This window comes from Varanus komodoensis, unplaced genomic scaffold, assembly GCF_004798865.1.
Source record: "Varanus komodoensis strain SLA01 unplaced genomic scaffold, ASM479886v1 scaffold3, whole genome shotgun sequence".
Lineage (NCBI taxonomy): Eukaryota > Metazoa > Chordata > Lepidosauria > Squamata > Varanidae > Varanus > Varanus komodoensis.
In genome coordinates, this window is record NW_025335761.1 from 31,600,850 (window position 1) to 31,615,722 (window position 14,873).

At 40.4% G+C, this 14,873-nt stretch overlaps 1 protein-coding gene across 1 annotated transcript; it reads right to left on the bottom strand.

The window, feature by feature from the left end:
• Positions 1 to 1,542: 1,542 nt before the first annotated feature.
• LOC123026724 (E2F associated phosphoprotein) lies at positions 1,543 to 14,513 on the bottom strand. The gene is made up of 6 exons (XM_044436649.1): positions 14,380 to 14,513; positions 11,928 to 12,109; positions 10,146 to 10,244; positions 7,950 to 8,073; positions 6,078 to 6,200; positions 1,543 to 3,448 (listed from the first exon to the last, which is right to left on the bottom strand). Exons 1-6 carry the CDS (start codon positions 14,451 to 14,453, stop codon positions 3,172 to 3,174), a joined length of 879 nt encoding a protein of 292 aa, XP_044292584.1. The 5' UTR covers positions 14,454 to 14,513; the 3' UTR covers positions 1,543 to 3,171.
• Positions 14,514 to 14,873: the final 360 nt, after the last annotated feature.

Sequence of the window (14,873 nt, forward strand, 5' to 3'; positions counted from 1 at the left end):
CGGCAGCGCCTCAGTGCGTGCGACTTGCGCCAGACAGACAGGCAGTTAAGGCAGCCAAGCCGAGGGAGAAGGGCGGCCGAGGGGAGGTGGTTAAGCGGGAGGGAGCTTTGACGCCAGCCGCTCCGTGGATTGGTTGCACCGCTTCCCGTTCTTCCCTGGTAGGCCGGATCAATCCCCCTCACCCCCCCTCAGGCGAACCAACGCGAAGTTTCCCTGTGTCGGTTCAAAACGCATGAGGCGTGTTCCGTTGGCCCGAGTTTTGCAATTGGCTGAGGCGACAGGCGGGCATCTCGCCGCCGAGTCGGGAGGACGAGAGGGCGCCTGTTGCATTTGAGGCCTTGGACTGGAGCGTTCCCGTAAAGTTTTGTGTCAGTCGTAGACAAACTAGTTAGTTAGCCTTGGAACTGGCGGATTCCCGTTCAAGGAACAGCTTAACTTCGAAGCTTACTGTGTGGCTTTTCGGGAGCCTCCCCCTCACAGTTGTCAACGAGCACAAAGCATCCTCTACACGGAAACTTTTCCTTTTATTAGCTGGAATCAAAGCACCCCTACTTCATACGTTGCTAGTTTAGACCCTTTTCCGTAGACCTTACCATTACACCCACTGTAGACCATTTTCATCCTACCCTAATTACTTTAAGTAACCTGTTTTTAGCCCGCCTTAATTCAAGTGTTTCAAAGGAACTAACAAATCCAAAAGTTCTTCCCGTACCTTTTACAACCTTGTGAGGTTGAGTAAGACTAAAAAGGAAGTGCCTCACTCAAGATTGCCCAGTGAGTTCCATGGCTGAGTTGGGATTTGAACTTGGGTTTCCCTGGGAATCTAATAGGAATTCTTTAAATGAAGCAATTACAAAGCAACATTTAATGACCAAAAATACTCAATGGCACCATCCAATTTTATGAATTGTGTCTTCTAGTTTACTATCAAGCAGAGAATGGAGCAGAACTCCTTTGCATGATGTGAATTCACTCTGATAAAAATATCTAATAGCAGGGCTTTTTTTTTTGTCATAGAACGCACCGGAACGGCACCTTTTTTTTCAATGGATTTTACTAAGTGATTTTGAATCGCCTGTCGGCCTATCAGGTCAGCAGCAAACATCATTAACGTAGTACCTGCGGGCTGCTTTTGTGTCCGTGCTGATAGTGAGATAGTGAGGGCGCTGCTGGGCTCGCTGCTCTGCTCGGCTTGGGATTGGTGTGTGTGGTCGTGCGCTGCTTACTGCCGGCGGCGACCATTATTTTTATTTGTGTGACGTGTGTTCCGGCACTTTTTTTTTTTACAAAAAAAGCACTGTCTAATAACATTCTAGGCTCAAAAATAATGTTTTATCATATTTATGTATGATAAATGCTCCCTGATCAAGTGAAAAAGATGGGATAGCTGTGTTGCAGTTTGTGGATGCCATTAGGCTCTCTGTGCTGGATAAGCTTTAAGACTTACATTTTTAGAGGAAGCTGTCTCTACTGAAAGTATCAGGCACAAGACTGAAGACAAGCTGATTTAAAGCAACCAATCACTGTTTGCTTACCATGAGGTTCAGGTATCATGTATTTATTGTTTTATTTACAACATATTCATATTACCAACAAAATACAGTCAAAACTTTTTTAAAAGTATCAATGAAAGCAGCTAAAATAAATCTAAAAGAGCACTGATATTGTCTAATTGCTTGTTTATGTGGCATGCTATAAATGGACACCAAACCTTTGGATTATTATTCATTCTTCAAAACTCACAAAAAAATCAATTAAGAGTAAATGGCTTGTAATAAAGGCTGATTTAGTAAAACTGAAAGAAATTGCTTTTATATGGCAGTCTTCTAGTTTAGTCACCTGAGAGGTTGATCATTTATGAAATCTATTTGAGTCTGACTGCTAACGAAAAAGGGATTAAAACTAGAATAAAAACAATCTAATCACTGTTTTAAATACTATACTATTGTATAAAGTGGTGTTGTTTCTTTTAAAAGGCTGTAAACTGAACATTTTGATTCTAAAGTCAGTAAAAACTAGTTCCAAATAGCAAAGAAAACAATTATTGTTTTGCTCTGTGGAAAGTAAATTTTTAAATCTCAGAAACACAAGAGAAGAATCCCAAAGCCACACCAAAGAATGGAAAAACTTTCTCTGTGTGTTTAGCATAGCAAATTAATTTTGCTGCCAAGATGGTACACTGCTGTCAAGGAACTCTGAGCTATAGAATGCTTGGCCTGGACACAGGAGATGGCAATTCAAAACACTTCTTAGTCTTACATGGCTTCTGGAAAAAGCTTCTTGAAAGTGCTGCTATAACGATAAAACAAGTAGAATATTTTACATGGAATAAAGTTAAAAAATAAGAATTGCCTAACATCTAACTTTTAACAGAAAACCAAAGGCTACTTCGAAGATTTCCAAGTTGTATTTTTCAATAGCTGGGCCTGCACTTTTGCACCCATACAAGACAGTAACTGAAAGTGTCCTGTGCATTTCTGCCTAACTTGAATGTGTCTTATTAATTTCTATCAATTTATGCATCTTTGCTATTTCTATGTGTTAAGTTTCTGAGGAAGTGGAAATCATTTTAACCATCTTTTAAATATTCTTGTAACAACAGATTTTAACTAATATTGGCATTTTATGAAGTACCCCCAAGTTTAAATCGCAATGTTCATACAAATTTCTTTGAAAAGATCCAGAATTCTGAGTATGGTTAAAGTCTCAAAGTAGACCAAAGAGTATCTCTATGACTTTATTTACCAGGAATATGCTCTTACAGATTAGCAATTTGGATGCTAAAAGGAGAGAAAAGTCTGGCATGGCATCTCAGGGAGCTACAAGCACAAGAAAAAAAACAAATACAGTATGGTTTCCAAAATATTTGGGATGAATAAAGAACAGGGGGAAAATAATCAAAACTCCAAGTCTTGAACATAGTTAAATTATGTCAATATCTGGTTTATATTAGTTTTCTTTAGCTCCAAATATTGTTATTTTGCTTAACAGGATACTAAGAAATATGCACATAGGCAAGAGTTTGAAAAACAAACTATACACATAAATTAAAGTTCACTTATTTTATCAATCCAAGGTGGCTGAATATGATTTCCACATCAATTTGTTGGACCCTAGAACAACTGAACAACAAAGGGAACAACAGCTTCAAACAATGCAAAATTTTGTGTCTTAGCAGTGGCTTGCTAGAACATTGAAAAAATGAAAGACTTCATCCTTATCCAAAACAGCCACTTCTGTTGAACACTCAGTACATTTCACTGGATGATAAATTTCCTCCTCTTCCTGTTTTTCCGAGCCAGCAATGGATTCACTACTCTGTTTAATTTTCTTGTGCTTTCTCTTTGTCTTCTTGTTCAACGGACTTTTGTATTTCAAAATCTCTTCTTTGACAACAGTGCAGTTCATAACAAACATTGCTCTGTACTGAGTTCTGTATGATTCGTGCCTAAAAAAAAAGTGAGTTGTGGGGAGAAACACAATCACTTTTGGCTGATAAAATATACTGCAAAAGTAGAAAGCCTTCAAGTCTTGAATCCAGGAGATTTGCAGGTGAACAAAAACAAACATCAAAGGAATCTGTCTGAATTCCAGAAAAGCAGTATAGCCAGAAAAAAGATAAGAGTAACTAAGCACATTAGAGTCTATAAGGTATTGCATCTGATGGTGTAGGTTGTCCACAGTAATCCGCTTTATTGGTTTCTCCCTATAACTCTAGTGATTTTCCAGAGTAATTTATGCAATATGTAGCAATGGATGAGCCCACATCCAATTTCAAAACCAACCTACCTCAAATTATTTTGGGCCCCAGCAGCAAAAAGTAAAGAGCTTAGCTTTCTTTAAAGGTACAACAGAATGGAGCTGCTTTTTCAAATCAGAAACCTATTTAAATCACAAACAAGGTGCATCCAATGGTGGTCACTCCACTTATAAAGCATAAGAAAAGTCATGCTGGATCAGACCAAGTGTGCACTCTAATCCAACATTCTGTGCACACAGCTGACTTAATATCAATTAGACAAGTCAGGCATGACCAATGTAAGTCCCACTAATACCAATGGCACTACACCATGACAGTCAGAATCAGCCCATTGCTTCTGAGACCAAGTTAGCTTGCTCAGTAAAACTTCAGGATATTAGCAACTGCAATGCAAGCAATATCATCTGTAAGGAATGATCAGCCCAGCCCGAACTTGGATGTACTTGAAGGAGCGCTTACGTCCATATACGCCCGCCCACCCCGAGATCTGCGGGAGGCCCTTCTCCGGGAACCCTCTGTGAAGGAAATTAGGAGGGTAGGTACTCGGAGGAGGGCTTTCTCAGTGGTGGTGCCCAATCTATGGAATGCGCTCCCCAGAGGAGTCCGTCTGGCACTGTCGTTATTTGTTTTTCGGCGCCAGGCGAAGACCTTTTTATTCAAACATCATTTTAATTGCTAATATTATTTGCTTAATTCTTCGGCCAGGGTGACTTATTTTATAATGTTAATGTGTTTTATATTTTTAGTGTTTTATATTTTAACTGTTGTTTTGTAAGCCGCCCCGAGGCTTCAGCGAATGGAGCAGCATAGAAATTTTTTAATTAATTAATTAATTAATTAATTAATGTCTGCTTACAGATCACTGCTGTGTTCTGGCTTCAAAAAAATAATTTCCCTCCCTTAACCTGTTCCCACTATACGTCCCCGCTGTTTCATGTCTTTTCTCCTTTTTTAGCTTGTAGGAGCTTCTCTCTTATTCTAATTCATGTGGGTTGCTTTGAGAGACAATAATTACCTGAAAAGTGGGATAAAAATACAGCACATGTTGATATCTTTCTGAAGAGAAAAAAAAAATCTCTTCTTCGGAGGCTATGGAGGGCATTCCTTCACTTTGGGATGACACCTCTTTTTGGAGTAGTTATCTATTTATTTATTTCGGTATTTCTAACCCGCCCAATCGCTACACGTCTCTGGACAGCTTACAACAATAATTCAATAAATACAACCAAAGTCCATCAAACCAAACCACCAGGCAAGAAAGGGAGGAAAGAATAGTTGAAAGGAATGTGGAGGCCTATACAGAGACTGCTCTGAGGAAAATGCCACAGAAATGAGTGACACAGATAAATCGGGATGTCAGCTCTGGGGTGAGTCCTCCTGCCACCCCCACCCGCCTTATCATGCTTATGAGGGGAAAGGATGATTATATTGCTTAGCTCTTGCATCCAAGACCGGGTGACTGAACAGATATGATGACACTATAATACAGGATGAAAGAGGTACAGGAGATGGCCCATTCTAATTCCTGCCCGCTTCCAAAAAAGGAGACAAGGTCACAGATGCTAAGACAAATATATTCATGAACACAAAAGAGTCCTAGTCTAGATCTTCCTCTGCCTCCTCCATCCTGTTCCAGGACCTCAGAGAGATCCATTCCTCAGGACCCCTCTCTAGAGCTTTGGGCCACCTTTCCCAGTCAATTTGTTCTTTTAAATCCAACTTGGGGGGTGGGGAGCCCCTCGAATGCCTTCAGCAAAGTAAATGGGAAAAAATCCAAATGGGTTCCAGTAGAACTTGACTCCCAGTCAGAGCTTCGTGATAAAGGACACTTAAAAATGTCTCTTTTTGCTGGAGTTTTTCCCCATACTTCTGGCTAAAGCTTCCCACAGACTCCAGTTCTTGGGGCAGGCTTACAACCCACAACACTCAATGGACCATTTATATCAAAAAGCATCTCCCCATGGTTAATGCTGTGCCCTTTTCCTTTGAAGAAGTCTGACAATCATAATGGGATAACCCAGCTAAGTCAAAAACATTTCATCAGTAAGCTTTAATCATTGACCAGCAAAGTTACGGATTTATTTCAGGTGCCCACTGCTTTTCCCTCCATATCGATGTAAGAGTCTGCTTCACTGACAACCTGGAGCAGCGATAACCAACAAGTGTATTCATCTGTCATGTAAATACATTCATAAATTTGATTTTCTTTTGCTAACGCCCTAGTTCATTAAATCTAAACAAAAAGTACTGACATTGCAGAGTGACTATGTGAACAAGTACTGACATACCACAGATTGCTTAATATGTAAGTTATTACCTCTGACAGTCAAGGCACAATGTTGTCATGCAAGCAGGACAGTTCAAAACTGCATCACTGTGGGGAATGGCAGGAAATTTGGCCTGCTGTTGTGGTGACAGCGCACTTCTCATTCTATGATACCTACAGCAAGACAGAAAGAGTTGTCACTGGCCAGGGAGCTTCATGGAAGCTTAGATATGTGTGGAAGCTTTGCTCTTATATCAGGAGTGTGAGAACCACAAGGGCCACCTTGTGTCAATCTTAGGTGAAAACTTGCTCCAACAGGACACCAAAGTTAAATGTCTGTATTTATTCCCTCACATGTATGTTCATGTATTTTAACACACATTCTAGATTCTCTTCTCCATTTTTAGCCATATAATTTATATTTCATGTATACAGGGGCAAGCTACCATGATAAGTTCAACTACCTGGAAGCTGCTTCTCTGCAAAGCAAGTTCATACCACTCCAGGCATTTTATAGATGTTGCCAGGAAACAGGTGCTGATATGGGTTATGCAGAGCCAAGTATAGTATTCTTTCATACAGATAAATTGTTCGGCCAAGAAGAAAAATCACTTTTATACATCAAGAAATTGAATGCAGCTCTGACTCAGCTGCTGATAAAAATGGAGCTCAGGACTCAACCTGATTTTTCATAATCCCTTTCCATTATGTATTTCCTTGCAAATGTATCATAAAAGTGGATTACCATTTGTTTAACCAACAATAGTCAAAGAGGTCTTTCTGCAATTTAATTTCAAAATATGATGCTTCCAACTTTAGATAAGTAAGTAAAGGAAGAAAACCAGATACTAAGACCCATTTGATACTTGCATCTTTAAAAAGCAAGATGTAAACACTGACAGCAAATCAGGAAGATGCTGAATTCTGTCATCATTTGCTGTAAAATGAATTCATTGAATAAAGTCCAAACTTCAGTGAAAGTTAAGGCATTAGACTTAGGGAGTACAGTATCTTGGTTAAAATGAGGAGGACTACCTTCAGAAGTAAGCAGTAAGAAAAGTAGCCATAAGACCACCTTCTCTCCATGTAACTTCAGGAAAGGGGGATCAACCATCAGGGCACTCAGCTTACTGGATTGATGCACTGAGATAATAGCCACCAGAAATGCCAATTGCCAAAAAAGGGGTTGTTTCAAATTCAAATAGCTTAAAAGTCAATGTTTGGAGTAGTACAAACAAACTTCAAGGCATCATCACCAACTGAACTGGTGAAACAAATTTATACACACCCTTGAGAAACTGCAGGACAAGTGGATATAAAAAAACAAAACCCTGTGATGCAACAATGCTGCTTGGTATACACAAACTGAAGTGAGCCTCAATTCTCTATCCATCGGGGAATGCAGAAAGAGTAGAATGCAATGAATAGGGCAAGTACCTAGATCTAAATGAAAGTTGCTGTGAGGTCAGAAAATACCTTCTGTTTCTTGGCATACAACTGCCAAGTAGCCAGTTTCCTTGTTATATCCAAGATCACCTAGACCGTAGGAAGAAACTATTTATTTATTATATTTATACCCCAACTATCTGTTTTAATTATTCAGCTCCCACTGTGAATAAGTAAGTTTTCTTGTCATATTCTGTTCTAAGAACCAGTGTGGTGTGGTAGCTACAGTGTTCAACTGAGGACCAGAGAGATCTGGGCTTTAGTCCCTGATCAGTCATGAAGCTTGCTGGGTGGCTTTGGGCTAGTCACTGACATTCAGTCTGACCTACCTCACATGATTGTGAGGATAAAATAGTGGAAGAAGACTATGTAAACCAGCTTGGACTCCTTTCCAGGGGGGAAAAGGTCAGTTATACATAATAAATAAATAATACCACCACCACCACCACCACGAATGACTTACAACAGCTTTCTTACCCCCTTCTCTTCATATCTACCCATTCCTGGTCTCTGTTGTCTTCTTCAGGATCATAGAACAACTCATCATTCGTGGGAATTCTACGCTGTTGGTGTTTCTTTTTTTTCCTGGCTTCTGGCATCACTGTCAAATTTAACATACATTGTTAGAACACATAGCCCCCTTACAATCATGAGTTTGTCTAGTACCTTTTAAAGGTCATCTAAGTCGGTGGTTTTCACTACATCTTGTCATATGAAATTCATAATTAATCTAGGCTCATATTTCTATACTGGATGACAAGGAACGGGCCACTTCCTCTGGCAGTCCGCATCGTTTTTATACTGGACACAGACAAGGGCTTTGTCAGCCTCATCAACTGCATGGAGTTTTGTGGATTTGCCTATGTAATTTGTCACCTATGACTACCAGATGAGTGCTAAAATACAAGTTGCAAAAACCTGTTGGACTTGCACACTTCTGCTCCCCCTCTCCTTTCTCTTTCTCTAAAAAAATAAAAAGAGAAATATTCTACTTTTACTTCAGAACTGGATGGGCAACTTGTGGCCTCCTGATGTTTTGGTCTACACCACCCTTTTTTTGGGGGGGGCACGGTGACAAACAACACTTCCACCTTTTCAATCATGTAATCAATCAGCGAACATGAGAATGTTCTTAGTATAGCTGTTTAAAACAATCCAACAACAAACTATAGTTGGTATTTTGGTTTGTCAGCTATGGTTAGAACAAGCCACATTCCTTGAGTTGCTATTTTATTGAGAAGGACAGTCTATTGTAATGCAAGATGCATATCCAAAGCTCATTTACAATCATCTAAAGCAGTGTAAGTAACTGGATGCTATCCAGATGTTCTGGACTACTTCCCATAAGCCACAGCCAGCTTGGTCAATGCAACATTGTGAGCTGCCATCCAAAACATTTGGAGGAGACCAGGTTGTCCTTATTTATTTAATGAATTTATATGCTGCTACAATAGCTTATAACTTGGCTCTCTGTGCAGCTCACAATGTAGAGGAAACCATTAAAACAGGTAAGTAGTTAGTCATGGCATGTATCCTTCACTTCCCTTAGTCAAATTACTCTGAAATTAGTAATAGGCATAGTGCAATCTTAAAATGTGGGATAGCTGCAATCATTCAAGAACACACTGAGGAGTCATGTCATATCTCATCAAATAACTTCTAGTATGTTTTAAAAACCAATCTGGTCTCTTCCCTTTAATTCCAGTTTCCCCATCTCCCTTTTGAGAGTGCTTAGCTCCCTACACCTTATCTTCCCAAGTCACCCTTTTCTTACCACATTACACTTTTCATAATTCATTCATGAAATTGCAGTCCATGTCCCAAGGATATTTGTGACTGGACAGCCAGTAAAACCAAAAAAATGGTGCAAAGTTCAGGTCAATAGTGAATATTTCTGAGATTGTAAAAGCCCAGGTCAATTGTGAATATTTCTGTCAGAATGTAAAGGATACTGTTTGAGGTATTTTACAAATGTCCCTGACAAAGAAATTTTGAGTCTCATATTGTTTATATTAAACACACTCCAAACTATAGTTTAATATTCCATCTTATTCTGGAGTTGATAACTATGGTTTCCTAATAAGGAAGAGAGATGAAGCTATAGCTAATCGGGAACTTCCTGATTTGTTTTCGAGCTTATGCAATTGAAATAGAAAGGGGACTACATGGTACAGGGGGAATCTCATTCATATCATGGCTTATCTTTATCCAAAACTGATTAAAAAGTAATTTCCAAAGGCCAATGAAAATCAAGGCAATTTTCAATTTGGAGGGAGAGGAAGGACATATTGAACCAGTGTGCAGAACCACTTCATGGACCAAAGGGGAAACTCTTTCTGGAAGAATGAAGATATTTACTAGTCACAAAAAGTTCCCTTGACCCTGAATAGCATCCATGATGCAAACCATAACATATTTATTTCACTTACAGTAGCAAGAGTTCCTTTATTGACATGATAATCTGTTCATGATAGTGAATCAAAATGCAAATATTCTTTTCAGTGTATTTCTTTTTATTTGACAATCAGAATAAGATTAATGTTCCAGGCCATTATTCTCGTAGGAGAGTTCATTCACTGTCACATTCTTGTGGACAAGGATATTATACCCATGGTTATGTAGACGTGAGTTTTTATGCAGGAGAAGCAGGCAATATTAAAATCATCAATTTACCTGCTTTGTCTTCATCCTCTGAATCAGAATCAAAATAAATGTCATCATAATATTTTGAAGTGGACACAGTGGCAGTTTGCCCAGCATTAGAAGTACCACCTAAGTCAAAAATAGATGGCCATGGATCACTACACAGAAGCAAACAACTAAAAATCCAACCAGATACATTAGAAAATTCCCTGTAATGATCTATACTTACTTCCATGCTTTGATTCTCTGAACTTAAGAACCAACTTACTGGATTAGATCAAAGACTTAGCTAGTCCAGTATTCTGTTTTCAGAGCCAACTAGATGCTGGTGAGAAGCTCAGGAGCAAAACATGAAGACAACCGCACCCTCTTGCATGCTCAACTGCTCCCAGTAATCAAGTTTAAGAAGCATAACTTCTCTCGTACTGAGAGTAATACATAACTATCCTGACTAACAACTACCAGTAACCTTTTTTTGTCCAAGCTGATGTCTGCAATTAAATTTCATGCAAGCAAATTGTATAATCTGGACTGCTTAGCAAAGTACTTACTGAATTAATTTATATCCCAACATCTCTCAAAAGGAGCTCAGAAAAGTTTGACAAGAACTCTGTGAAAGATTAGGTTGTGTGTGTGTCCATGTAAGTGTATGTACAAGAGAAATGCTTAAGTCCCACACACTGCCAGCCAGCAATTTAACTTGGCCTTCTGACATTCGAGTCACTGTACCAACAGTGACAATAACTGCACAGGTTAAACTTCTCTGTTACTCAGTCAAATTGACAACCTCATGCCTTCTAGAAATTAAATCCTTTTAACATATATTTTAATATATTTTACAAATGTTTCTCACAAAGCACAGGGGCAAAACATATTAACACTAACAAGATAAACAACCCTATTACATCAAGTTGTACAATGTAACAAGCTGAAGCAAGGGGACATATTCAAAGGAGATTCAGCCACCTTTGTGCCCACTACAGCCATGCACCAACTTGTGGAAGTCCTGAGGAGCACGTGACTAATATGGACCAGTCTCACATGAAAGACCTTACATGCCTTAGCCATGGGAATTAACTGTACAAACTCTCTTCAAGCTCCTCAGCACAGAACTACACATAGTATGGGACCCTATTTTTGTTTTAAACGTACAGTTTCAAACCCAACAGGTGTACTACTAAAAATTGATTGTGCCAAATTAAGAGAAGGACCAGCATCCATTTAGATCACTTTCTAAACATACAGTGGGGAAATGTCTGTGTCATAACTAAATAGCTTTTAACTAAGAAAAAATGGCTGAAGCTGGCAATGTTAATTTTAGGAAACAGACTGTCACTCAGAGGGAGAGTCCATGCTCTGTGTAAGGAGGTCCCAGGTTCAATATCTGGTACCTCCCTGAAGAGCTTTGTTGGCAGTGAACCAGTGGTCTAACTCAGTAGAAGACAGCTTCCTCTGTTCATATTTTTGTCCATTCAACTGCAGCGATGGGAAATGAACCACTGCATTGCTTTACAGCTGCAACAAGTAACTCATTTTGCAAAAGGACCATGCTGAACACAGAAGGAATGGGAAAAGGGCTTCATCTCCACTCTCAAATGCCATTGCTGTAGCTTCCCACTCTCTCCACATCCCTCTGCCTACACGGGCACCTGAATATTCCTTAAGAGGTGGGCTTTGACCCAGGAATCTAACTGTTGCTCACTGTTATAAGATCTCTAAAAAGAAAACTGAGCAGAGGCAACAGAACAAAGTTATGCTATACTATACCAATAGGTAAAAGGGGTGTCAATAAAGTTGGGAACTCATATTCACCTGTGAGTTGTGACTTCCACTTGCCCTCCATACTTTTCATGGTGCAGGCTAGTTCAGCTTCCATTTCCTTTTGGAATTCATCATCACTAGAAGATTCACTTTCACCCGTCAGACACTCTCTTATCAGTTTACGCTTCTGATCAGGAGTGCCATGTAAGAGCACGTCCACTTCATCTTCAGAGCTAAAAGATGGTGAAATATTAAAGACCATGATTCCAGGGTGAATCTGGCAAGCCTGTCATTGGCACAATAAAAAACATTTGAAAGGTACTTTTTAGATTTTGATGGGGGGGGAACCCTTTCCACCGCAACAATGTAATGCTATTAATTCTGAGACATTCTATACTGTAATAAGATGTTCTATACTTCAGTATTATCAATGATGGAAAGTTACATTGTGATATAAAGGGAGTAAATAGACTATCTTTGTAAAAGTCAGAAACAGGAAGATTATAGGAAAGCTGATTTTTAAAGGGCAATATAACAACTGAAATGTGGAAAATAGCAAGAAGGGAAAGCTAATGTGGGAAGGAGGGAGGGGGAATAACTGATAGGATCAGATGCCCATCAAGTGCATCCAACAGTATAATTCACTTTCACAAGCCATTCACTATGGTGGCTTCTATGCTCCTCCTCCTAATTCAACTCCAGAAAGGAAAAGCATGTTCAAAAGATTCATCAGCTGCCACACACACAATCTTTAATATGACATTTTGGGAAAATAAGCTAAATCAGACTTCCTCAATCTGAACACTTTGGATTTCAACTGCAATAGCATAAGCTGGGATAAGTTATAGTTAAACACATCCAGTGGGCATCAAGTTGGGGAACACTGAGCTACATAATCATTGGATGATGTTGGCATTTGGAGGCACAACTGCTTCCTCACTACCTGGCCCTATCACAAAGAGGAGAAGTCTTTCCCTCAGCTATTACTACAGCAATTGCTTGATTTTCTTTCTTTCTTCATGCATTTATAACCCGTCCTATCTCTTCAAGCGCTCAGGATGGCTTACAAAATATATAAAATACAATAAATATATAAAACTACTACAAAAACATTAATTATTCAAATAATATAAAACATCACTATAAAATGTGACTGTGAAAAAAGGGGAAAGAAATAAAATCTTAAAACATCTAAAAACATTAATTATTAAAATAACAATCAAATAAAAAGGTCCTTTATTTTACCTGGCGCTGGAAAGAATATAGCGTCAGCGCCAGGCAGACCTCTCTGGGGAGCAGATTCCATAGTCTGGGCGCCACTATGGAGAAGGCCCTCCTCCAGGTAGACACCCTCCATACTTCCTGCAAAGAGGATTCCCGGAGCAAGGCCTCTCCCACCGATCTTAAGGGGCATGAGGGCTTATAGGGGAGGAGACATTCCTTCAGGTATCCTGGACCCAAGCCATTTAGGGCTTTATAGGTTAATACCAGCAACCTGAATTGGGCCCGGAATTCAACTGGGAGCCAGTGTAGCTGATAAAAGACTGGCATTATGTGAGAATAATGACCAGTCCCCGTCAGCAACCGGGGGGCTCTGTTTTGTACCAACTCAAGTATCCGGACCATTTTCAAGGGCAGCCCCACATTATGACAGCAGGTCGTACCTTAGCAGTTTCTGGCTCTACTTTGAGTTTATTGTTTCATCTGCATATGGGTTTAGGAGGCACTCCACCAGTACACACAAGTAGCTTCAAGCAGACTAAACTGAAGAAGAAGCAGAGCCACTCTGCTATTAAGGAATAGAGCTCCATACAGCGTCATAAGATGCCAACGTGTTAAATCACTTGTTATGCACATAAATTTAAGTGATACAGTTACACATGGCAAACGCCATGCCCTATGCCAACAGAACAAAAAATAGATCACCAAATTCATTGGATAACTCTGAAGGCACACAAGTACATCTACACACACACACCATGCTTGTTTCTCTAGGGAATTTTATAACTAATATCTCCCTTCGCGTGCAATGCTACGTACGGTTAAACAGAGTAAGTCCTACGACTCCCAGCATTCCCCAGCCAACTGTTGGTGCCTGGGGGATGCTAGGAGTTGTAGGATTTTGCATAGACTTGCAGCCTTATTTATTCAGGTGAGTTTACACCCTGTCCTTCTACCGGAACAAATACAAAAAACTTAGGCGGTTGAAACAACAACAGATATCGCACGAAACACGATGAGCACACCGATCTCTTGGTTAACCCAAACAACGAGACGATTCTTGAAATCTATGTTTCAGCCTCCCTTAAGCAAAACGGACGAGCCTGCAAAACCGGAGGGGGGCAGAAGGGCGATAGACATCATTTTGCACGGTCTCGGAGCCTTTCTCAACGGCAAGGAGAGGCTCCACTCTCTTCGCGCCTCAATTCGACGTTCGCATGCATCCCTTCCCCGCAAACGCAGACTGAAAAGGGAGGAACCGCCTCCCTCTCCAACAAAACACCTGCTTTGCCCCGGCTCCTCATCGCTGGGTTCCTCGACCACGTACGGATCATCCTCCTCCCGCAGACAACTCATGACGGCCTATCTGCCAGCCACAATCACAACCCCGTTCCGCCTCTGCAAGGCAAGAAACGCTTTCCCCGCCTTTTCCGCTTCCGTGCAGTCTGGAATTGGTCCGTCCTGCTACTGAGCCCCGCAGGGCGGGAGGGAGTTTGTACTGCAGGCTGCTCGGATCTGGCTAGCGGAGTTTGCTGAGCGCAGCGCACCACGTGGGTTACACCCAGAGAAATTTGGCTGTTGGGTGCTGTCGAGGCATCTCGGACTTACGGGGTCCCTATGAATGAGTGCCCTCCAACAAGTCCTTTGTTGGGGGAATTCAGATAAATCTTGGTAGGAAAGGTTGCTTATATGTGCCTTTGTGTTATAAAATCAAATCTGCAACATCTCTGCGTCTCTTTCTCCAAAAGTACCCGAATTCCAAGACAGGCTTCTGTT

Excerpts from the sequence above, each read along its gene's own strand:
- LOC123026724 (XM_044436649.1), bottom strand. The coding sequence starts at position 14,453 with ATGAGTTGTCTGCGGGAGGAGGATGATCCGTACGTGGTCGAGGAACCC. Across the intron at positions 10,245-11,927 it reads GTGGAAGTCACAACTCACAG|GTGGTACTTCTAATGCTGGG; the intron begins GTGAATATGAGT and ends TTTTTGACTTAG. Across the intron at positions 8,074-10,145 it reads AGAGGATGAAGACAAAGCAG|TGATGCCAGAAGCCAGGAAA; the intron begins GTAAATTGATGA and ends TAAATTTGACAG.